We start from the raw sequence: 22965 nt of genomic DNA, 5'->3' as shown, positions 1-22965 counted from the left end.
CCCTTCTTCCTCCTGCTCTTCCTCTCACAACCTCCTCCGTACACAGAGGTTCTCCTTCTAATTTTCCATCTCTCCTGTAAATCAGCATTTGCTTTCATGTAAATTCCACCTCATCTTTTGAGGCCTGTATGCAAAGTACTTCATGGATCACATAGTAAGTTCCCAAACTGCTGTCAGCGCTCACAAAATAAAAACTTATGTAAGAAAGGGGTGCATAGGAAAAAATTAAGTAAACAAGTGAAAACATAATAAATGTGGGGGTCACTTATGGTTTGATTAGAATAAAAAACAGTGTGTGAAAATTGCAACCACCAGATCTCAATCCAATTTTTTGGGGGGGAATTCATCCATTCATCCAGTAGAGTTCAAGAGACTTGAAGAAGCTATTCTGGAAGCTAATTGCTAAAGTGCAACACTAGCTGTTTTTTCCTTTAATTTGTTACCCATCAGTACAAAGTTTTCTTAGTAACAAGTGTCCAGTGATGCCAGCAGCTCTGGGAACTTTGTACTTTGTCACAGTGATGCTTTGAGCTAAATCCTAACATCAACGTAGCAAGCTCACAGTGACAATGTGAATATGCTGGTGTTCAGTAGGTGTTTTTACTGCGTGTGCTACCATTTGCTTATGTACACACAAAGTACAGCTGAGAATGTCATTGGTTTTGCAGTAATTTAGACATAAACCATAATAAGAGACAAATGATAAGTTTGACTTGATCATGGTGCTAGATGAAAAGTCAAAGGAGTTTTTGAGATAGTTTAATATAAACCAGAAAAGTGAACCTTGTGTTGGTGAAAAAGACAGAGGATCACAAAGGTCAGTAGTCAAGGAATGTCATGAACAAAATTACACTGTGATCTATCATCTGGTTGTTGTAGCTGCTGTTGCTGAACGACTGATATTACTATCTATAAAGACACACGTTGAACATGGCTCATAATAGATGAGTACATTACTTACCCTTGAAATAAAAAAGGAAAATACATTCATAGTTTCCTGTAAATAAAATGGACAAACCTTGAAAAACTGTTGACTTTTTATTGTAGTCCATAAAAACAAACAGCAATGATAAAAACGACAAGGTGGTAACCATAATAATAATATTCAATAATGTAAAACAACATAACAATAGACAGTAAGAAATTAAATTAACTTAAGATTGCCATCATTCTCAAAACCATCCCATGTACCTAAAAGCTGTGGAGCTATTGCATGTCCATATTTTGGGGCAAACACGGGAAAATTTCCAGGGAGCTAATCTGTGGTTCTGTTAGGAATGTCGAGGTGCTGGTTTGGGTGTGAGCACAGAGAGCTGATCCCGAATCGGGTCACCTGACAGAGCAGGTGGTGGTTTGGGATGGAGGGTAAGGACGCAGGAGGAGGTAACAGGTCTGACTGACTGATAGAAAAGTGACAGTAACAGTCTCTCAGTGTGGGGGCATTCTGCAGTAGAGATGCACATCAATATGCCCTGTTTATAGATACATCCTGGAAACACACACACACATAAACACACATACTCTCTTCACACTCATACAGATGAGGACATTAGAGTTGGACAAAAAAATGTTAAAATTTCACAACTTCCTAAAGGTGAAAATGAGCACAATAAAATCCCTTGATTTCTTTAATAATCCAAAAGTTACTACAAAGCACCAGTATATTCCAAACATGCTGCTTTTTCTCCTGTCTATCCTCATCAGCGTCATGATACACATAGTTACATACACATGTTTGACCCTGCTGTAAAGACAGAACAGGACAGGTCAGTGGAGCTGCCCGCAGTACAGTCACAACGACAGTGCTCAGGTTAGAGGAGTTAAATCTGAATCCCAGTGGAGGAGAAAGACTTGTTTCTAGTCTGCCACAGAACAAGAGCTGATTCTTTTATTCACTCCCATCCTACATCTACAGTTCCAGTCTGTTCAAAACAAAGTCCAGCAGCACAGCTGAAGTTCTTCTGAGTCCGGAGATGGGTTGTGGGTGCAGAGCGAGGAGGACTAACCTGACTGTGCTGTACACGGTGGTTGAGGGGGGAGGACATCTGCTACATGGCGGTGAGGTGAGGGCAACTGGCCTCAGTCAGTGAGCGTGAAATGTGCGAGGTGATTGGTCAGCGCGGCACCTGCATCTGCTGTGAGGTCTGTGACTGGTTCTGAGCAGTGACATCGGGGCCCCGGCTGGCCAATCGGCTGAGGATGTTCCTCTCGGACATTTGCAGCCGCACGGCGACTGGGGGTATCCTAGCAATGGTTGCTGGGAGACGTGTGACATCGGCCTTCATGTCACTCAGCAGTTCCTCGAGCTGTTTGAGAACTGGGAATACAACATGGACATAATAAAAATGAAGGACTGTTTTAGTTTCTTTGAATGTTTGGAACTCGCAAGTTCAAAATTGCCATATTTTTTAAAAGACGTAATCGTCCAGACTTCATCTCGCAAAATTTACTTGTGTGGTTTGGGACAAGAAACAGTGTCAGTGGAGTTGTAGCCTTCAGGAGCTAGCACAGCTAGCGAGCTAACAGCAGTCCACAAAACAATAAATTATACAGCGTTTTATCAAACATTAACTATGATTAACCTCTATCACTGTTTTGCATTGCATGCCATGCAGCACGTTTGATTCTCTGCTGACTTTCTTAATTTGTCATGGAGCTTCAAAACAAGACTTTGAACAATCAGTATTTCCTGAATGAGAGTCCAGTCACCTCTCTTAAACCAGCTGGACACTGAAGAGCCTCAAAATCTCATGCTCCCCACAGAAATGAATAGTAAACACAATCCAGTCTGACCATATGAGTTATACTACATGCTTTTTTTCGGCAATGAAAAAAGTGAGTAAGTGTTCAACCCCAGGAGTATTCAAATCTGATCGATTCACTACACCACAGCTTTTTCTCTGTTGCCCATTCAGAGAGAGATAGATGGCTTTCCTTTATTAGATCCTGTTACAAATGAGGACTATGTAGGAGAGGTAGGTGGCGGTTGTTCCTAACCACCCAGTTTCATCACAGGAGAATATTGTGATGACAAAGAAAAGTAACTAGCAACTATTTTTCATGCAAATATGCCAAACATTTGCTGGTTTCAGTGTCTACACTAAATACCTTAGGGTTTTAGATTGTTCATTTGAGGATGTCAACTTGGACTCTGAGATAATATGATGCACTACTTTCTGTAGTTTTATAGTCAATGATACAATGATGCATTGATTAAATAATCATCAGATTGATTGATAATAAAAAGAATAGTTAGTTGAAGCCCTAAAGGTGTAGAGGCAGGCTCCTCTCCAACCTCACAGATGGATCAGTGGGTGGTAAAAGTGCTTTTTTCCACGAGAGGTAATGAAAAGCTCTCCTTGTTCAAACATGGAAGCTGCTCTATATTTAACCACAGAGTTGCACCTGATGTGGTTGCTGGTTACGTTGGCAGCTATAACTGGAGCCAAGAAATTTAAATATTTGTGTTTACACAACAGCTCTGTTTTCCATACTCCTGATACTATCACACTGACAGCCAATAGTTCGTTCTCTCTCACACACTAAAACTCCTCTCATTCAGAGGCTTCTTGTGGGAATGAAAACTGCTGCCATAAACACAACAGATTGTCATAAAATATTACTGTGAGATGCAGAATATTTAAAATAATGCTCCTGCTAAACTTGACTTTGTGTTAGAGCCATATTTTATTTAGCACAAATCTTTCACATATTTTCCAGGTCCAGGAGAACCTTCTCTGTACCTGTCTCTTCCACGTCTTCCATGTGTTTTACCTTTATGTAGTACTGCATTGGCAGGCTTGTTTCCAGACATGGACTCCTTGCTTAGGTGTTGGTGAGACTCAGCAAGACACTCAACCTCACTGAAGCGAGTGTTGAGAGCCATGGAGGGGTGAGCCGGGTCTTCTGTCATGTTCAGGTAAGCCGCCCTGCGCAGCTGCTCCTCGATCACCAACGCCTGCTCAAGCAGCTATACAGGAAACACATGCCCGGTGAGACATGAGAGAGACACAGACATAGGGAAACACATACAAACAAAGGGGAAATGTGGTAAGAGTGAGCAGTCAGTTCACCTTGAACCTGCGGGCCAGAAACTTGTTCTTGATCTCCAGGAAGTTTCCTCTGCTCATTTCCCCTTTGAAGGGCTCATTGAGGATGGCGAACCTCACATCGTTCTGCACATCCTGCCACCGAGCATAGCCATGTCTGAGAGACGCTGAGGTCAAGTGTAACGACATAAACTCATAAGGGTCAGAGTATCATTTAGTCGGAGAGAAATGCTGGATGCTAATAAACATCCTTTATTTTTCAGTTAATTTTCATGATGCTAAGCTGATGTTTATGCTGATTACTGCACATGGACAAACTGAAACTTTGTGACGTAAAAGTTAAGCATCTGAAAGGATACTGTATGATGCCAGCCAGCAGCCAGTAGTCATGGCGACGGTGCCAAATCTCAAAGGTCTTCTTGGTGACGGTGGCAGCCCGCTCTTCATTCTGCCACAGAGAGTGAAGTTCTGGAAAAGAGGGCAGAAAGGTCAAAAGACAGGAATGAAAGAGAAAAAGAGACAAAAAGAAATTGTCTGTGTGTGTGTGTGTGTGTGTGTGTGTCTGTGTGTGTGTGTGTGACTACCTGTGAATCCGCCGTCAGCAATGTTGAACATGAACCTCTGCTTGGTGGCTTTCTTCTTCTCTTCACTGACGTTAACCACCGGCGCAGCTGTTCCTCCTTCTTTGGTGCTCTCTCCATTCTGCAGTTTGCCAGACTCGTCTGTTTTCACGCCATCCTTCTCATCTTTTTGCTCTGTTAGAAAACAACATCCTCTCATTATGGAAATGTTCATGGAGATAAAATATGATACCAATGACATAGTTGAAATGTTGTATTTGCATTTAGACGTGTAGCTTTATCTTATACATTCATCCATGACATGGAGGATGTCTCAGAGATAACGCTTTTATATTTTAGAAAGTTTTTAATGAAATGTGCATAATTGCAAAGTTTGTGGGTGCACCTTTCTTCTCCTCTGTAGGTGAGGTGGTGTCCATCTTTTCCTCTTTGCCCTCCTCAGCTGAAATGAGAGAAGCACAGTTAGAATCATAGAGAGAGAAAGCTGGAGGTTTTTGAAAACAGTATTATCATCTGTCTCACCTTTAGACTTATCCTCCTCTGAATCCGTCTTGCCCTCTGACCCTTCACTCTTAACAGCAGGAGTGTCCTTCTCCCCAGTGTCAGAAGTCTTCTCCTTCTCTTCTCTCTCCTTGCCTGTGTCTTCAGCGTCCTTCTCCTTCCCTTCATCTCCGTCTCCTGTTGCCTTTTCTTTCTCCTCCTTCCCTGAAGCAGAGTCTACCTCTCCTTCCTTCTTTTCAAGCACAGGGGATTTTTCAGACTCATCTGGGATTTCAATTATCTATGGGAGAGGCAGTCAGGATCAAATTAGGAAATTCTGAATCACCAAGTCCAGAATAATGTTACTACTTTAAATAAAAATGGGTAATAGCAGAGTTTACCTCTGGATCATCGGCCTTCTTGCCTCCTTTAACATCCTCTCCCTCCTTCTTCATGTCTTCCTTGTCCTCTGATTTAGACAAATCCTCTGTAAAACAAAGAACTTATGAAAAAGACAGATTTGTGAAAGAGTGCATTAATAGCCTTCTGTTGCTATGTCTGTGTCACAAACCAAAAAAAGCTTAATGGCAGAATAAATAAAAAACAGTGTCTGATGGGAAATAATTCATGTTTAAAGGGATGTGGCCACTAGAGGACATCAGTGAGTGAGCTGACAGTCAGTAAAGCTTTCAAGTTTTGCTTTCGATGCAATGCAAGAAAACAGTTCTCATAACTTTCAGTCTTCAGAGTTACAACCTGGATTAGGGTATGAAGTTTGTATTCATGTTACATAATTTAGCGGTAAATGGTAAAGGTAAATGTTTGGGGTTAAGCGGGTTGTGCTGACATCAAGACTAAGAGGAAATAGAAATGCATGTCATTTGTCAAAGCATCATCCTTCAAGATGGTGTTACAACATACTGTGTATGTGTGTGTGTTGGGTGTCACTGGAAGATAATTTTTTTTTAGTGTCTGTGCATCAAGGAACTGAAATGAAATTATCTGACAAAAGAAAGAGCAGTATGTTTATTTAGTTACTTTGGAGATAAGCCGTGTTTATTCATGTATCCATTCAATTCTGCACTTTTCATTTCTACACTGTTTTAATATTTCTACAATTCAATAGTAACTATGAAGGGTGTGTGTGTGTGTGTGTGTGTGTGTGTGTGTGTGTTAGTCTGAGAGAAATGTGTGTGTGTGTGTGTGTGTGTGTGTGTGTGTGTGTGTGTGTGAGAGAGAGAGAGAAACCCTTCAAAGGGTTTCAAAGTTGACACTTGGTTAAGATTACACTTAGGTTTAGGTCAGAAGGTCTGTTGGTAAAATAGTTTCTACAGTATCACGTCACAGTATGTACAATATACACTAACTATAGGTAAGCTTAAGGCCTAGATTTAGGCATTTAAGTGTGATAGTTAAGGTTAGGGGCTAGGGAATGCATAATGTCAGTGAGGGTCTTCACAAGTATAGGCAAAGGCGTGTGTGTACCAGGGATGGGAGTGTTGGGCTGTGTGTCTGCAGGAGTCCCAGTAGAGGGAGTCTTAGGGTCTTCACCAGCAGCCAAAGCAGCAGCCCTTTTGTTCTCCTCCAGCTCTGCCATCCAGGGCATCGACCACTGACCATTCACATGCTCAAACTCCTGCACCTGTTAATCAACATGTCAAACAATCAGTCATTTAATCTCTCAATCAGCAATTAAATATTTTAATTATTACTCACTCAGAATTAATTTGTGCTCTTTATTTTCTACCAGTAAAAACATACCTTTTTCCTTATAAGGGACATCACACCGATGCGAGTAAGCACGTGTTGCCTTGACAGACCCTCACGTGGGACGCCATCTGCAAAGGTCTCAGCTCCATCAGCACCCGGCTCACAAAGGTGACGCATGAACAGGGACACGTAAGCCCTGTAAACATACAGTAGGTGACGGAGAGGGTGAAGGGATGTCCCCGTTAATACATTTGTGAGTCCAGCGCACATTTCACAGAAATGCACAGAAAATAAAGGTGACTGCTAAAAAGTATTCAGATGCTTCTAGAGCAAACATATCTATGTCTAAAATACACATTTAAAATCGAAGAGACTCACTTGAATTCTTTCTCAGATTTCCCTCTGAGGTCCCGTACCAGCCACTGGTTGGTGAAAGCATCCTGAGGAGGCATCCCATAACGCATCACTGCATTCAGGAACGCCTTCCTCTGCCGTGCATTGAAGCCCAACACCTGACAGGTAAACAAAGTGGTCGAGACATAAATTAAAAGCTTCAAGCATTGCATAAACAGAAGCAAAGGTAATGTAAAAAAGGACAGAATTCGATAGCATGCTAGCATCTTCAAAAACAGCTACAGTCAGTTTTTATTTTTTCTTGGTCTTTCCTGCTGGCTGGTTTTTAAATTGGAGGATGAATTTCTCAGGTTTCAAGAGACCAGATGGTTGTGGGCTTGGCAGAAAACTCACTTCGATGTTCCCGCCGACCCTGGCCAACAACGGAGGCAGAGGTTTGTCCCTGTCATTCCTCAGCCCTTTACGGTTTGGTCTGCGGGCGTTAGCTAAGACAAAATTAACACTGTTAGTCTGAAATTCTTTGTATGTTCAAGCTGACACACAATCCACTGAAGCAAAAAAATGTTAAGTCAAACGTTTTGATACATGATCATGTGTGCTCTTAACGACCTAAAGTTGTTCTGTGAAGATGTTCCACTTACAGCTCGTCACGCCACTCTCTGATCCTGCTGAAGCTGTCCCTCCTCTCAACCTCTCCATACTTCTATAATAAGCGCTTCTTCTTTAAACATAATGCTTTCAAAACATTTATAACTGAAAGCAAGTGTTGTGGTATGATTCATTTAATAAAAATAAATGAACAGAGCCATAATTAAATTAAACAAGAAAATAAAATCAGCACTGAACATCTACATCTTATTGCACTTATAAATTAAATGCCAAATAAATACCTACAAACTGTATAAATATGAGTGAACAATTTGAGCGATTTTTCTTCTTTCTTTTTTTTACACAAACCTTGTTATGTACATTTCAAACGAACTTAATTAACAGTTAATATGAACATGGACAACGTCTTTAAAGTACAAGTAGTAGACAATTCAGCTGGTCGAGAAACCGATGATTTTAAATTCCTCTCCCTGCATCTTTGGTTTTTTCCTTCTCTTTTCCTCCTTTTTCCTTTTCTCTCTGGCTTTTCTTTCCTCTCTACGCAAAACGCAGACGATGCAGTGACAAGTGCTGTTTCGTGAGTTGTTGTTGATGTTGTCAATGAGGATATCGTAGCTGTCGTCTGAATCTGAATAAACATCTGCAGGGGTGGTTTGAAGGATGTTAGTGAATGACACAACTGGGGCTTGGAGGGTAGAGATTCCTGATAATCTGTACTTTATCTACACAGGAAGGTCAACCTCCAAGTTGTTGGGATCAATTCTTACTTAGACACAACATCTTTGTCTTCACTAAGTAACTGGTTATGAGCATAAGCCAATTTACCACTGAGGCACACATACACACCCCGTCTATAAACAGCAGCAACATCATTAAAACAGCGAGCCTTACCTTCGGTCCGTTCATCAAAGTCCTCATCGCCCTCCTCTGAGGCCACTGAGTAATCAGACTGGTTATCTGACTGATCCTCCTGCCAGTCTGAAAAAAGCACAGACAGAGAAATTATTAAATTAAGTAGGAAGAAAAAAAGAAAAAAGTATTTCAATGCCTGGACAGAATCTAGTTGAGACGAGATAAAGTATGTCCAAACTCCACATGGGGCTGCTTTTATTCAGGAGGGCAAGCACCTTCCTAATTACTCACAAATGACTGACAGAAATAGTTTTTTCTCCCAATTAACTGTTACGCTCTTAAACAATAAATAGTAGGAAAAATAAACTGGATTAATTTTGATACATACTGTTATGATGACCTGATTCTACACTGACCTTATGACTAAATAAATAAGTAGGAGTAATTCTTAACAGACAAAATTACACCTGTAGTTTAACTCTGTCATTTTTGGTTCGACACTGACCAATCTTAACATGCAGGTTTACTATATTGCTCTTTGTGGCATTGGTCAAGGTGAGAGCACTGAATTTACATGATTTTATTTGCCAATAAACTGAACCTTGAACTTCTACACAGTGAATGCAATGTATCATATCATTGCCTTTTTTACACAATATTATCAAAAAACTTTATAAATCTGAGAAAACCTTGTTAAAATCTACAGTACATTAGTTATAAATGTCATAGCTGGTTGTTTCAGGCCAAGGAAAATTTAGAGTGCCCCCTTGTGTCAGGTTGTAATTAGGAATGGGCGATGTAATATAGTAAGAACTGGTCATCCCGCGATAATAAAGATAAACTCTAGCTGATGACATATTTGTGTGTGCAACGCACTGGCAGCCTGCAGCTTACATGCAGAACAACCATGGCAGAAGGTGGAGTTGAAGCTCAGGAGGAGTTCGTTGCTAAACAGGGAGTTACCTCGACAAAATTGAACAGGCAGGCCAACCTGTCAATGTGACCCCCACCCCCCATTCTCCAAGATAAGCAAAGAAAAATGTAAAAATCAAAGGAGCCGCAGCAGAGACATATTGACAACTCACTACGTTAAGTGCAAGAAGTGCTCCTACACAAGTTATAAGTCTCTGTAAAATCATACAGATGTCCATCCCAAGTGTCTGAAAGTCAGACAAAGTATCACCATTTTTTAACGTGCACTTTCAGTCATGCAAATTCTGATTCTTGATGTTAATGACTAAATGACTAATGCTAAACCAACAATTATACTATCAGCATCTGTTCCTTCTGTGTCACTTTCTTGTTTCTTGTTCTTTGTCACTGATTCTGGGTTTTATTGAGCCCCAGGGCCCCAGGGTTCAAATATTTTTTTTATAAAGAAGCTTGGACTCAGAAAAAACGAAAATATACATTTCAAAGTGACTCACAACACCAACACATTACTATGCCAAATCTCAAGCCAGAAAACAAAATTAAAACTTCATGCCATGCGCTCACTGTGTCGCCTATCATATTACACCAACACCACACAAACACCAACACCACTGCACAGCACACACACACACAAGAAGAGGTTGCATTATATATTGTTCTGTACCCTGTCTTATACCTCGGTCCTCCTGGGAGCCGTCATTGTAGTTGACTGGCTTTCGGGTTCTTTTGCCTTTGCCCAGATTGCGGGCAAGATCCTCCTGTTGCTGCTCGTAGTGGTGCCGAAGCAACTTCTCCCAGTAGTCAGGATCAACACTTTCCTCCTGCTTGATCACCTCCCTCTCCACCTCCTCCTCCTCAAACAAAGCAAACCAAAATGTATATGGAATATAACAAGAATGCACGTTTAAGTTGTGGATTTTGCTCTTTAAACATTTAAAGCCATATTATGTAAAAGACTAAAATGCACTTTTTCTGTAGTTACAATCTATAATTTTAGAGCATTTTCATGTTTAAACATCTAAAATGAAACATAATTAAGTTATATATTCACACACACACACTTTGCAGACCTACTCATACCTCATCGTCTTCATCTTTGACCACGTACTGGGCCACTTTAAATGAGCTGAGGTATTCGTTCATGCTCTGAAGCTCAGTGTCCTCTGTGGCATCCTGGTTCCTGTCTAGCAGGCGGTCAATTGCCTGGTCATCGTAGTGGATCACACTGCTGTCGTCCTCCTTGTTGTCCCCTGAAAGCAGGACAAGTCGAACAAAAATGGAAGGGAGCGGAAACTAAATTTACTTTCTGTAACATCTGTCAGATCAGACTGGCATCAAGTGGTGGAGTGACTTTTCCACCTCAGAGAAGTAAAGTGTCTCTCCCCATTTTCAGACTCACTCCCTTGTTCAGATCAAAGTTAGAATCCTGCTTCTGTCCTAAACACAGGAACAATAATGTGCTTCAAAATTTGTAAAGCAGTAAAAATATGGCAGCTGCCTTCATTTTCAATTTAACAATTTCCACCTGCTTGTTCTCTTATAATGTGCAATGCTGCAACAAGCTGTACATAATATTAGTAATGGACAAAACACACTCAAAATTACAAAGTATAGCCAATACAAATCACAATTTTGCCTTGATCTGATTCAGCGACAATCTCTTATGTTCTCAAGATAAAAGTTGCAGCACCTATTGTTTTCACAGAGAATTATCCAGCTTCCCTTTTCAAAAAATGTGACTCATTTTACCGCTGTAAATTTTAAGTTGCTTGATAACAAAATTACCTACTGCCATGGTAGTAAAATAGTGCAAATAGTAAACTGCAGATAAACATAAAAAACTGACAGAACCCTGGATCTTAAAAAGACGCAGTGTGGCGGTGGGTTACTCACCATCTCCAACTTCATCCTTGAACAACTCTTCAGTTCCAAACTTGAGGATATCATCAAGCTCCTGCTTGGACATGGAGCCTGTTTTGGAGCCAAGACCAGGTCGCACCACCAGGTGGGTGAGCATCATCTTCTTCTTTGCCACCTGGTGGAGGGAAGTAGGTGTAAGACAAACAAGTCATGAGCAGGATCTCACAGAATCCTGCCGTAGCTGATAGAATTTTAGGAGGTATGTATAATTTCTTGTAGTGTTAATTTTCACAGACCTGTGTGATCCTCTCCTCCACAGAGGCTTTGGTGACAAAACGATAGATCATCACCTTCCTGTTCTGGCCAATACGGTGAGCTCTGCTGAACGCCTACAACACACATAAAATAAACAGCATAATCACCTGTCTTCCAAATGAAAAAAACATACTGACATAGATAAGAGGTTACAGTTAGAGTCTGCATACCTGGATGTCATTGTGGGGGTTCCAGTCAGAGTCGTAGATGATGACAGTGTCAGCAGAGGCGAGATTAATGCCCAAACCACCAGCTCTGGTGGAGAGGAGGAAAGCAAACTGGGGAGCGCCAGGAGCTGTTGGGATGAAGAAGCATAGACAGAAATAGAATTAGATTACCAGTAGCATGCCATAGCTTCTGTTTTTAGGCAACAAAAACAGCGTACATCTCACCGTTAAAGCGGTCGATGGCCTCCTGTCTCAAGTTGCCGGTGACGCCTCCATCAATCCTCTCATATTTGTAACCTTCATTCTCCAAGAAATCCTCCAGCAGGTCCAGCATTTTGGTCATCTGAGAGAAGACCAGAACTCTGTGGCCTCCCTCTTTCAGCCTCCTCATCATCTTCTGGAGCAACATCAGTTTTCCTGAAGCCTTGGTCAGAGCAGTGCCCTCATACATGCCATTTGGAAGTTTTGGTGCCTCCTGCAATCAGAGAGAGAAGCCGAACAAACTGACTGCATCAAACAAGTTTTAATACAAAGACATAATTCAGTACTACAAGACATCATGCACCCTGTTTCTGTATGACTGTGTGAAAAACATGGATCGTACTGTGGCAGCTGCAGGAAAAAGGTAGGGGTGATTGCAGCACTTTTTGAGGTCCATCACCACATTGAGCAGAGAGACTTGGTTTCCTCCTCCACGAGTGTTCAGGGCCTCAAAGTTACGTGTTAGAATGAACTTGTAGTATTTCCTGAGGAAAGGAAAAAAGTAAGACAAATAATGACAAATGAGGTTACAGAGATCAGAAAAAGGAAACTATCAATCATCAGTCTGCAATGTGAAGTTTAATTTTGATTACTACAACTCTCCTTTTATCACATACTTCTGCATGGGGCTCAGCTCCACTCTAACGATGAGCTCAGTCTTAGAGGGCATGTGTTTGAAAACATCTGCCTTCAGCCTCCTGAGCATGTGTGGTCCCAGCATGTCATGCAGCTTCTTGATCTGGTCCTCTTTGGCAATGTCTGCAAACTCCTCAAGAAAACCCTCCAGGTTGCTGCAGAGAAAAACATAAGTAAGCACTGAGTCATTGTAGGGAGGTCTACACTGTGTCTGTAAGACAAGCCACATGTGCTGTGGCCACATACTGACTTGAATCTCTCTGGGGTCAGGAAGTTCAGCAAGTGGAAAAGCTCCTCCAGGTTGTTCTGAAGAGGAGTGCCGGTCAACAGCAGCTTGTGTTGCAGCGGGTAGTTGTTCAACACTCGGAAAAACTAGAAACACGTCAAGAAGAAAGACACAGGCAATCAAGACAAAGAAGATCAAATATACTGTATAGTAGTTAACATTTTCATGTGCAAAATAGCAGGTATGTAGGTACATACACAAACTCATTTCTAATATAAAAAGTATGTTTGAAACACAAGAAAACAAACTCTTACATAAAGCGGTGTTTACTGTTACCTTGGACTGGTTGTTCTTGAGTCTGTGTGCCTCATCCACAACCAGACAGGCCCATTCAATGGAGCCCAACACGGCCTGGTCAATGGTAATCAATTCATAGGATGTCAGCAGAACATGGAACTTGACAGGTGAGTCTTTCTGTAAAGCAAAGAAACAGGGACATTAGTGAAGTTGCCAAACAAGGATAGAAATGGACACTGAATTATTAGGGTATGGTATTAGTGCCACAAACTAAAACTGGTGGATGAACATTTGTATAATTTGTCACATTATATTTTGTCGATTCATACCACCTAGTAATACTATACAGCACAGCAAATCCTAGCATGCAGAGCACCAGCACATACTGATGACACCATTTCATCACTCTTTTTTTGTCTTACCTTCATCTTAGAGGCCTTTTTTCCACCTCGAATAGCATTTCCTTCGAAGGAGAACTCGTTCTCCCTGATGACTGCCCTGCTGTCCTTATCCCCAACGTAGGTCACGACGTACATGTCAGGAGCCCACATTTCAAACTCCCTCTCCCAGTTAATGATGGTAGACAAGGGAGCACTGACCAGAAAGGGACCTTTAGAGTGACCCTGTACCAAAGGGAGACAAAGGTGGACTCTACATTAACATGTAAATGTGTTATAGATTTTTTATTTATAAATGACAAGATATGCAAATGAACAACTGTATTTGTCTTGCCCTGCCTTTAGGATGGAGTTCCCTACTTTGAACTCATCCCCTTTAATGGGCAGAGTTGCTGTGTGTCACATGTCTAAAACCCTCCAACTAACACTGAATGACAGGGAGGGCAGACTTGACATAACAGTCAGAAAATGTATTTTATTTTGTTAGCATACACTGGTCTTTTCATAAATATAACAAACTGTAGCTTTAGCCTTATCAAATCCACAAAAATGTTCCTTACCTCCTTGTACAATGAGTAGAGGAAGACAGCAGTCTGCACAGTCTTGCCTAAACCCATCTCATCAGCCAGGATAGTGTCAGTAGCCTGAGCCCAGGAAAACCTCAGCCAGTTCAACCCCTCTAGCTGGTAAGGATGCAGAGTGCCTCCTGTGCTGTCCAGGTAGTCAGGCTGCCGATCAAACTTGATGGTGGGCTGGAAGAAAGAAAGCAGGAAGAATATAAATTCCAGACTTGTCACGATTCAGGTTACTTTTTAGTCTGCCAAGGAAAAAACACCTGACAGGGGCCTTCATTTTATCATCAATAATCCATTAGTCTATTGCAAAAACTATATATGGTAGGATCAGTTTCACAATGACCTTGGGCTGTGTTTGGAAATAACAAAGTCTGTTTTTTGGGAGGGTTCAAAGTTCCAAAAGACCTACATCTACGACTGGATTAGCCGGTGGCCGCTCTGCCTTCTTGACTTTGACTGGCTTCTTCAGCTTCTTGCCAGGTCTGCCCTCTTCACCCACCATCAACTCTCTATGGGAGGAAATGGCAGTTTAGAGGAAAAACACACTTTCAGCAGTGGTGTGTATAACTTAAAAGAAGAACACTTTTTAATCTCTGTATACCTGTGATTCCAGTAGGTCTGTTTGTAGGTGTCATACTCAGGAATGTCCATGTCTTCACTCTCCCAGGTTGACTGGTCATAGGGCAGATCTCTCCATTTAATGAGGTAATGTACGTTGTTCTTTTTATCAACACTAACATGAAAAATACAGTAGAGAAAGAATTATGATAAAACAGTAATACCGTGTTTGCTTTCTGAGTGTGTCCTACCATGCAGTTAAGATGCTAACAGTGGAAAAAGTTCTTATTGTAATTTGTCCTTAAACAATAAATTGTCAACTTCATATTCTTCCTAATTTCATATGGAGTGAAATTATACCAAAACTGACACTCACACAGTTTTGATTTCAGTTTTTTTGTTTAATGGGTTTTTAGGACAAGACATGGAATCTTTATGCCACTAGCAATAAAAATGTGCATCAAGACCATCATCTATTAAAAAAAACTATATTAAGACTAAAATACTAATTCAGTCTGTTGGTTCCAAACCTTCATACGAAATGGAATTTATTTGTTTTCGTGGGTAAACTGCACATTTGTTATGAGATTATGTTTCCTACCTGTGGTTGAGGACGCGGTGGATCATCAGCCACTCCATCTTGACTCCATAACGGTAAAACTCCTCTTCCATGTGGACAAAGAGAGGATCTTTGTTCTTCCTCTTGGTGCTCTTGTTATCATCACCTTCGCCTCCAAAGTCCACAGGGGGCGGTTCGTCCATGTCAGTCTTCCTCTGGTAGTTACGGAACATCACCTGGCAGTTCAGCTCCAACTGGAAAAGAGTGACAGGGAAGAGGTAAAGAGAGGGCCATCTGAGACAAGGACTGAGTTTGCACACTTGCACAAAGACAGCCAAACAAAACTGATTTTCAACTACAGGTGGATACAGTTCCATAAAGTGTGTGTACCTGTAGCTCCTGCACCCAAGAGCAGTGCCAGTAAGACATATTGCACCATTTGACAAAGAACTCCCTCTCCCTGCGTCCCACCAAGGGCGGGGGATCAGGAGCATCAGCAGGCAGATCAACAGGCCGGGGGACGGGTGTGGGGGCTGGCGGCTCCCCCCAGCGCCAAGTCAACACCTTCTGGACTTTTCCCTTCATTGGTGGACACTGAAAGGAAATGCAGGAAGAGAGGAAATTATTTAGGCTAGGATGTTTATCAGTGAAAGATTGGAATTTACCACTGATAATAAATTCAGTTCTTAAAAATAATATGAATGGTTTAGGACATGAGAAATCAGCAAAATAAAATTTGCATGACTGCCATGGTTTGTCCAATATACTACAGGCAAACTTCTAGACAGCAAGAGAAAAAGTGCTTTATCTGTGGCTCAAACGTGCACAAGATGGAATCTGCAATCTGTGTGCGCGTCCACTTATGCACCAGTGCATGCCGCTCACCTTGCAGCGGGGGCAGATCCATTCTCCATTGGGGATTTCGGGGAGAGGAGGGTTGAGGCAGTGGATGTGGTAGGAGGAGGGGCAAGTGTCACAGCAAAGCAGCTCCCCTCCATCCTTGCACACACGGCAGAACTCAATGTGGTGGTCGTCCTCCTCCTCCACCCCTTCATCCCTCCTGTCTTCCTCGTCCTCCCCTTCAGCATCAGAGAGATCATCTCTGGCCTCCCACTGGATCCCCTCCTTCTCCTGGTGGCAGAATTACAGACAGAGGGAAGTGGTGTACGTGAGGAGGAGGGGTGGGGGGGCAGACAGGCAGGGAAGGTATGCGGAACGGAGTGAAAGGAAAAAGGGGAGGGGTGTAGGGGGGGGATTCAAGAGCGCCAGGGGTGGAGGTGGGGGTGGGGGTGGTGGGTGTGCAATGTGTGCGCGTGCATGTTTTCGTGTAGAGCCATAGCAGAGAGAGGGAGGGAGGGAGGGAGTAGGAGGAGTGGAACAAGGAGAGGAAATGGGGGATGGGGGGCGGATAAGGCGTGTGGTGGGGAATAGGAGAGGATAGACGGGAACATGAGCAAAGGGGTTGGTGATGGTGGTGGTGAGGGGAGGTGGGGGGCAGCAGAAGACAAAGAGAAATGGAGAACGCAAAAAAATTGGTCAAAAACCTGGCTGGCAAAATCCATTTCCCACCAATCAACTCTCATGTCAGTGCAACTTTCCGGGAATGCACTTCCACACAACAGCATTTCAGAGGCAGGTGTAATTTTTGCCCTGCTGTTTCATACACAGGGACTCAGGCCCACTTTGTCTCTACCATACAACTTAATGGCATTCTCTGTACAGCACTGAGGGGTGAGATTACAGCACTCACACAGTGTGGGCAGCTCCACTTGCCCTCGGGTGCCTTCTCCATGTCAGGGTCCAGACAGACCATGTGATAAGCTCTGGGGCAGGTGTCACACAAAATGATCTCTCCTCCCTGTTGGCACACTTCACAGTAGTCCTGGTGGTCTGTCTCGTAGCCATCACCGTCTTCCGTCTCCACTGAGAGAGCACGTTTACAGAGAAGTAGCAGAGAAAATGAGCTACAGGGAACTAGACACGAGCAGTAATAGCTTTCATCTTGGCCTTGACTTTGATCTTATTTGACAGGGCAAAACCTCAAGAGCAGACTTTTTATTTGAGTAATATTTCCATGCCAACCTTTCTTCTTTTTCTTTGCGCTCTTGGGCTTCTTCTTAGGACGGCTGCTACGATTGGACCCATCGGACACTGAGAAACTCCCATCGTCAAAGTCACTGTCAACGTCTGGTTCATCTTCATCACTCTGATTGAGTGACAGAGAGAGAGAGAGAGGACATAGAGAATGAGAGAAATATCTGGTTACATTATAGAACACTATCAATATTCTGATTCTGGTGATTACATCGTTAAACGTTAAGAATTCAGAGACAGAAACAGGATCTTACAGAGGAGCGCTTCCTCTTGCTGTTGAGGCCGCCTAGTTTGATCTTAAGTGGAGCCACTTTTTTGGGTTTGGGTTTCAGGGGAGGCTTAGGCGTAGGCTTTGACTTCTTGCGAGCATTGGGACCTGAGAAAACACAGAGTTTAAAGTTTATTCAAGAAAATAATTTAAGTAGTATACTTATATAATTTATGTTGCAGATTTTTATAAATAAAGGTGAAAATAAAAAGAAGAAGCCATTTTGTTCACGTATAATTATAATGAACATGTTGTACATGTATCCTGCTGTACCTTTGCCCTCTTTGGTCTTGGCCTTGCGGAGCGGAGGTGCAGGGGGTGCAGCAGGTGTCGGAGCAGCGGCGGGAGTAGGAGCAGGTGTGGGTGAAGTGGCAGCGCCGGTCTCTGCCCCTCCGTCTGTCCCTGCCACCACCATGTTCTCCACAGCTGCAGCCACGTTGGCAGCTGCCAGAGCTGCATTGGCAGTGGCGCAGCCCTACAGGGGGACACAGCACAGAATCAGAAACTCTGCTCTCTACTGTCAAACACACAAGAGGTCAGCAACATATGAATGACAGATTGAATTCGTTTCGAGTCAGATCTGCAACCTTGTTCAGAACTGCAATACCTTCAGTGGATTGTTTGTGCTGAATTCTCTCCACTTAGCCATCATCAAAGTCATCATCTTGGACACAGCAATTTTAGGGTTTTTAGCTGCAATTAAAGGTCTAAGGATATAAAAGCGATGAGAAAATTAGTTATATTTATCTTCATACATACATAGCTCCTTAATAACAACATAGAGGCAAACAATAATACCTACTGTTAATATAAAAGGGGGTTTTCTTACCTAACAAACTGGCTGAAGGCCTTGTAGTTAGTGAGGGAGCTGTAGTCTTCCTGAGTAAAGACGTGGTCAATGTCTTTCATGCCCCAGGCCTCCAGCAGCTGGGAGGAGCTTTTAGGCTGAGACAGGATGAGAAAGGTTGAAAAGAACAACCAGGGGAGGTTAGTTTGACATGTCAGCTCTGAGGGAAGTGACAATCCGCTCTGCTGCAGAGCCTGAATGAATCTTTACCTGGCAATCATCGTCATCATCATCGTCATCCTCTGGCTCTGGCTCTTTACGTTTGCTCTTTGAACTGGACGAACCTCCTTTCTCTGCCGCCGCACCTCCTTTCTTCTTGTCTTTGGCAGAGCTGAAGCGTTTCTTCTTCTTCCTCCCGGGGGCATAATCACTTCCTTCACTCTCTGACCGCACACCTCCCTCATCTGCATCTCTCTCTGCTGTCTCTACTCCAATCAGGTGCTCTGGGGAGCTGACTGGCAACTCCTACAAGAAGAAGAAGAATGACATTGCTAATTACCTGAAGACAGTGGTGCTTTTTTCTGTATGATATAAACTATGTATTACACATTAAAACAAGATCCTTTCCCTTTTACTCCATATTATGCCACTCTTCCTGGGTTGAGGTCTGCACAGATCACTCACATAACTCTACCCTGTCATCCATGAAGCAGCATTGGTCAGATTCATCAATAATTTTCAGTACATTGACACAACAAGTCAACAACAACAACAATAAAAATATTATACATTTTCTGATTGAAGGTTCTCAAATTTGAGAATTTCCTGCTTTTCTTTGTTTATATATTATTGTAAATAATGTAAGATACATCTATGGGACCCTAACTAAAGCCAAAGGGCTCACATAGGTCCTTGAAATTTGTTTTAGTGTACACTATTAGGCAGGCAATAAATCAATATCTGCAACTTTCACTTGCCCAGCTGTTGGTGTAACCCAATGTGGAGGGCTGACAGCTACAGAAATCTGTACAAAGTCAAATCTGATCATTTGAGTCAAAGCCTTACAGGATAGGTTCACATTTTGATCTTAAACCTATTTTATGTATTGAAACAATATCAACATGTCCATATGCACATAGAAACTGTTTTGGTTGCCACAATCATTCCTCCTGTCCAAAAGAGACCTTTTCTTAAGGCAACTTCTATGTGATTGATGGGGGACAAAATATACGCTCCTTTGCATATATGCCTTCAAAAGTAAAGGTAAGGCTCTGAGTTAGAAAAATACTTTGGGGATCTCCCAAGAGTCCAGTCTTTAAAAAAACAAATTCTAGATCTGTGTAATCCCTCCACTGCCACTCAGTAAGGACAGAGTCTGCGGAAGTCCAGAGTCAAAATTTCATACTGAATACACTGTAATTTTGAAAAGTAATTCTGGAAGATATTTCAAACATGCACTGCTGAAGCTTATCATTAGCCTCAGCTGAACTTCATTTCTTTCTTTCTTTTTTTTTTTACAAAGAAGAAGGATTGTGGATTTTGTCCCCCATCACTAACACTGAAATTGCCTCAGAAAGGGATCTCTTAGTGGTCAGAGGAATGATTACAGAGATGAAACCCTATTTTCAGTGTACATTATGTCAGTATTATTTTAAAATAGACTTTAAATTGTGAACCTGTCCTTTAGCTATTTATTTTGCAGTGTGAAATATTAAAAGTTAGGCCAACAAACAAAGACAAACAAACTAACCTCTCTGATGGGTCTCTGTCTCTTACTGCTCCTGCTCTCTCGGCTGCTCTTCTTGGCTTTCTTCTTCTTCTTAGATTTGGGTACCTCGTCTACGTCAGACACAGCATCCTCCGGCTCGTCTTCATCTGCCGGCGACATGCTTTCATTAGTAAGAGAAGACACAGTGTACATACACACACACACACACACACACACACACGGACGGACGAACAGGAGCACTGCTGCAGGCCAGAGGGAGAAAAAGAGGGGACCGCGCACTGGCACGGCTTGGCAGATGTTCGTGCACGCCCACACACACAAACACAAACGACGTGAATGCCACAACAGCACAGGTTCAAACTTGTCTTTGAAACTTTGACAGTTCACCCCGCACTCAACTAAAACACGCGGGAGGTTCGCGGAATAAGAGGGGCTGAAAAAAATAAAAACAACCGCAAACACTTGCTCGCCAAGTTAGCTAACTAATCTATCATGGCGAGTGACGGACGGCCCGAGCCGACTACTCCTGGCTAGCTTTAGCTAGCATTAGCTTCTCGGTGAAGGCGAGCTCAAGTCACGGGGAGATGGACCTTCCTCTTGAGGAGAGAGAAAAAAGAAGCGAGCTTACCGTGAAGAAGTGAGTGCTCGTCTACGGCTCCAAAGTCTTCCCTCTCATCCTCGCTGCCCGACATTTTCCCAACGCTTTAATTTAATTTCTTGCTTGTCGAATTAATCCCTCCTAAACCTTGCTCCTCGGTCGGCGAGGGAGGAGGGAAAATGACGTGGGACTGTTGGAGAATGGACCGGGGGTGTCCAGGAAGGGAGGGGGTGGTGGGTGCTGGAAATAAATAAATAAATAAATAATGGCACTGGTTAGTACCTAATCCTTTCTCATTTCCTATTATTTACATAGCACGTAATTGTCCACCTGCGCACTCAAACAAGTTGGGTAACTAGATTATCTGTGCATTGACATTATCTGTTGTTGATTTGCAGGTATTTTTCTGTACAGGAGTGAATGAAGCAAAGTGTGGCATCTAGCATTATTACCATGAGTGAGCGGCAAATTTCCACTGTCGAGTTAAAGCAGTACATGAAAGAAAAGTTTAAGCATTGAAACCCTACCTTCACACATAAGAAACTTACTGTAGTGTGTGTGTAGTCCCGGGTCGAGGTGAGCTCTCTCTTTCTCGGTGCAAGAATTAACAGAAGTCAAGCTGTTTGTGCGGCAGTTGTTGTCATTTGGTGTTCATTCATTAAGCCCGGCTGAATCAATGATCAGCGAAATTTAAAAAATGAGCCGTCAATTACCCCAAAACACGTTGCTCCGTCCCCCTTTTCTCTCTCCCCCAACCTCTCACAGGCACAGCTTAGCTAACATCCTCACAAACACACAAAGGGGGCAGACATCCCATAATAATCCCCCCCTCCCACACTCACACAGGACTCTGCATAGTTACCTCGCAACGGACAGACCATAATACTCAGCCTGCCCCCACCCCCTCTCGGCGAGCACGCGCGCTCGCACACGTACGCACGCACGCTGCCACTGCTAGACATGCATGCACCAAGCTCATTGCATGCACACTCCTTCCCCTTTCCACTAGTAGTCCCAGCCCCCTTAGCAACCCCGTTGTCATGGTGACACCCCCCCCCCCCTCCTCGACAGACCATAATATTCCAGCAGTAGCAGCATACATCCCATAATATACAACTCCTAAAAAGACAAGAAAGAAAAAATACCAGTCACGTGGTCTCCAGGGGAGCTCAAGTCCACTGGTGACAGACCATAATACTCACTAAGCGTCCACCTGGTAGTGAGCCTGGCTACTCCAAGAAGTCAAAGAGCCTTCCACTTTTGTTCCTGTGTGATCCACGTGCAGGTAGACTACAGCCCAGGACTGCTGTGTGCAGGTCAAACAGGCCTGCTGAGCTCGGCGGTGTAACGGCACTGGATGTGTGTCAAATACTTTGATGCTGCTGTAACCCTGCCTAGCATCCCTGATGTGGGCTGAGGCCTCGTCACAGTGCTGTTGCAACAGCTCGACTGCACCGCATGCACCTCATTGACCAAGAGGACGGTCATCGCATTGTCCAAGATCGAGTCCTACAAGTGCAGCACGGGCCAACAGGTGCTCAAGCACACCGGGAGTGTGTCGGACACCAGAGAGACACCAGCACCTTGGTCTGATGTTGTGACGATTCAGGTCGCAAGTGAGTAAAACTGATTCATGACAACACATGAGATGTTGCCTTCAAGTTATGTTTGTAATGCAGTAAATAAGACTCAGGCTGCTGAACACTGGAGACCCATTGAAACAGTAAATATGACTGAACGGTTCTCACCAAGATGTGACGTTCAAGGATCTGAGCATGTATAAACCACATCAACAATTTTACTGCACAAAAGAATTAACATCCATTACACAAGCCTGCAACAGCTGCACACGTCTCTGCTTGGCCCTGGTGCTGCAGCACGTTGTGGCTCTACGCTGCATACTTTCAAAAATCTTTTTAAGAATAAATAAAAGTAGCTGCCAAATGATGTTTACGGCCCAGCAGGGTCTGTTTTGTTCTCACCGCTGTTTCACAGTAAAAGCACTTGAACGTGAAACAAGCCCAAATCAGAGCTTAAAAGGGGCACTTGAAGGCCACATATGAGCCTGA

The 22965-nt window shown here is 42.9% G+C and overlaps 1 protein-coding gene across 4 annotated transcripts; it reads right to left on the bottom strand.

Annotated features, from left to right (window-relative positions):
- Positions 1-1025: 1025 nt before the first annotated feature.
- On the bottom strand, positions 1026-21729 carry chd4b (chromodomain helicase DNA binding protein 4b). Of its 4 annotated transcripts, none has more exons than XM_018672436.2 (40): positions 21445-21729; positions 20927-21136; positions 20320-20444; positions 18840-19094; positions 18612-18727; positions 18390-18489; positions 18056-18257; positions 17769-17890; positions 17503-17626; positions 17171-17343; positions 16306-16551; positions 15811-16014; positions 15463-15674; positions 14905-15036; positions 14713-14812; positions 14289-14480; positions 13753-13953; positions 13370-13507; positions 13058-13179; positions 12789-12962; positions 12515-12656; positions 12136-12385; positions 11914-12038; positions 11725-11817; positions 11462-11603; positions 10649-10818; positions 10233-10422; positions 8675-8761; positions 7568-7659; positions 7199-7332; positions 6872-7016; positions 6596-6752; positions 5512-5597; positions 5153-5411; positions 5016-5072; positions 4634-4804; positions 4409-4517; positions 4074-4206; positions 3775-3970; positions 1026-2317 (listed from the first exon to the last, which is right to left on the bottom strand). In XM_018672436.2, exons 2-40 carry the CDS (start codon positions 20988-20990, stop codon positions 2115-2117), a joined length of 5943 nt encoding a protein of 1980 aa, XP_018527952.1. In that variant the 5' UTR covers positions 20991-21136; positions 21445-21729; the 3' UTR covers positions 1026-2114. The 4 variants fall into 4 exon arrangements, with proteins under 4 accessions (XP_018527952.1, XP_018527954.1, XP_018527953.1 ...); XM_018672438.2 differs by having other exon boundaries at positions 10245-10422; XM_018672437.2 differs by having other exon boundaries at positions 10233-10419.
- Positions 21730-22965: the final 1236 nt, after the last annotated feature.

The sequence above is a fragment of the Lates calcarifer genome, linkage group LG15, assembly GCF_001640805.2.
Source record: "Lates calcarifer isolate ASB-BC8 linkage group LG15, TLL_Latcal_v3, whole genome shotgun sequence".
In the NCBI taxonomy this organism is placed as follows: Eukaryota; Metazoa; Chordata; class Actinopteri; family Centropomidae; genus Lates; species Lates calcarifer.
The sequence above is the reverse complement of the archived record's forward strand: the minus strand, read 5'-3'. Positions and strand labels throughout refer to the sequence as shown.

Excerpts from the sequence above, each read along its gene's own strand:
- chd4b (XM_018672436.2), bottom strand. The coding sequence starts at position 20,990 with ATGTCGGGCAGCGAGGATGAGAGGGAAGACTTTGGAGCCGTAGACGAG. Across the intron at positions 11,818-11,913 it reads ACCCCCACAATGACATCCAG|GCGTTCAGCAGAGCTCACCG; the intron begins GTATGCAGACTC and ends TGTGTGTTGTAG. Across the intron at positions 6,753-6,871 it reads TGTCCCTTATAAGGAAAAAG|GTGCAGGAGTTTGAGCATGT; the intron begins GTATGTTTTTAC and ends GTTGATTAACAG.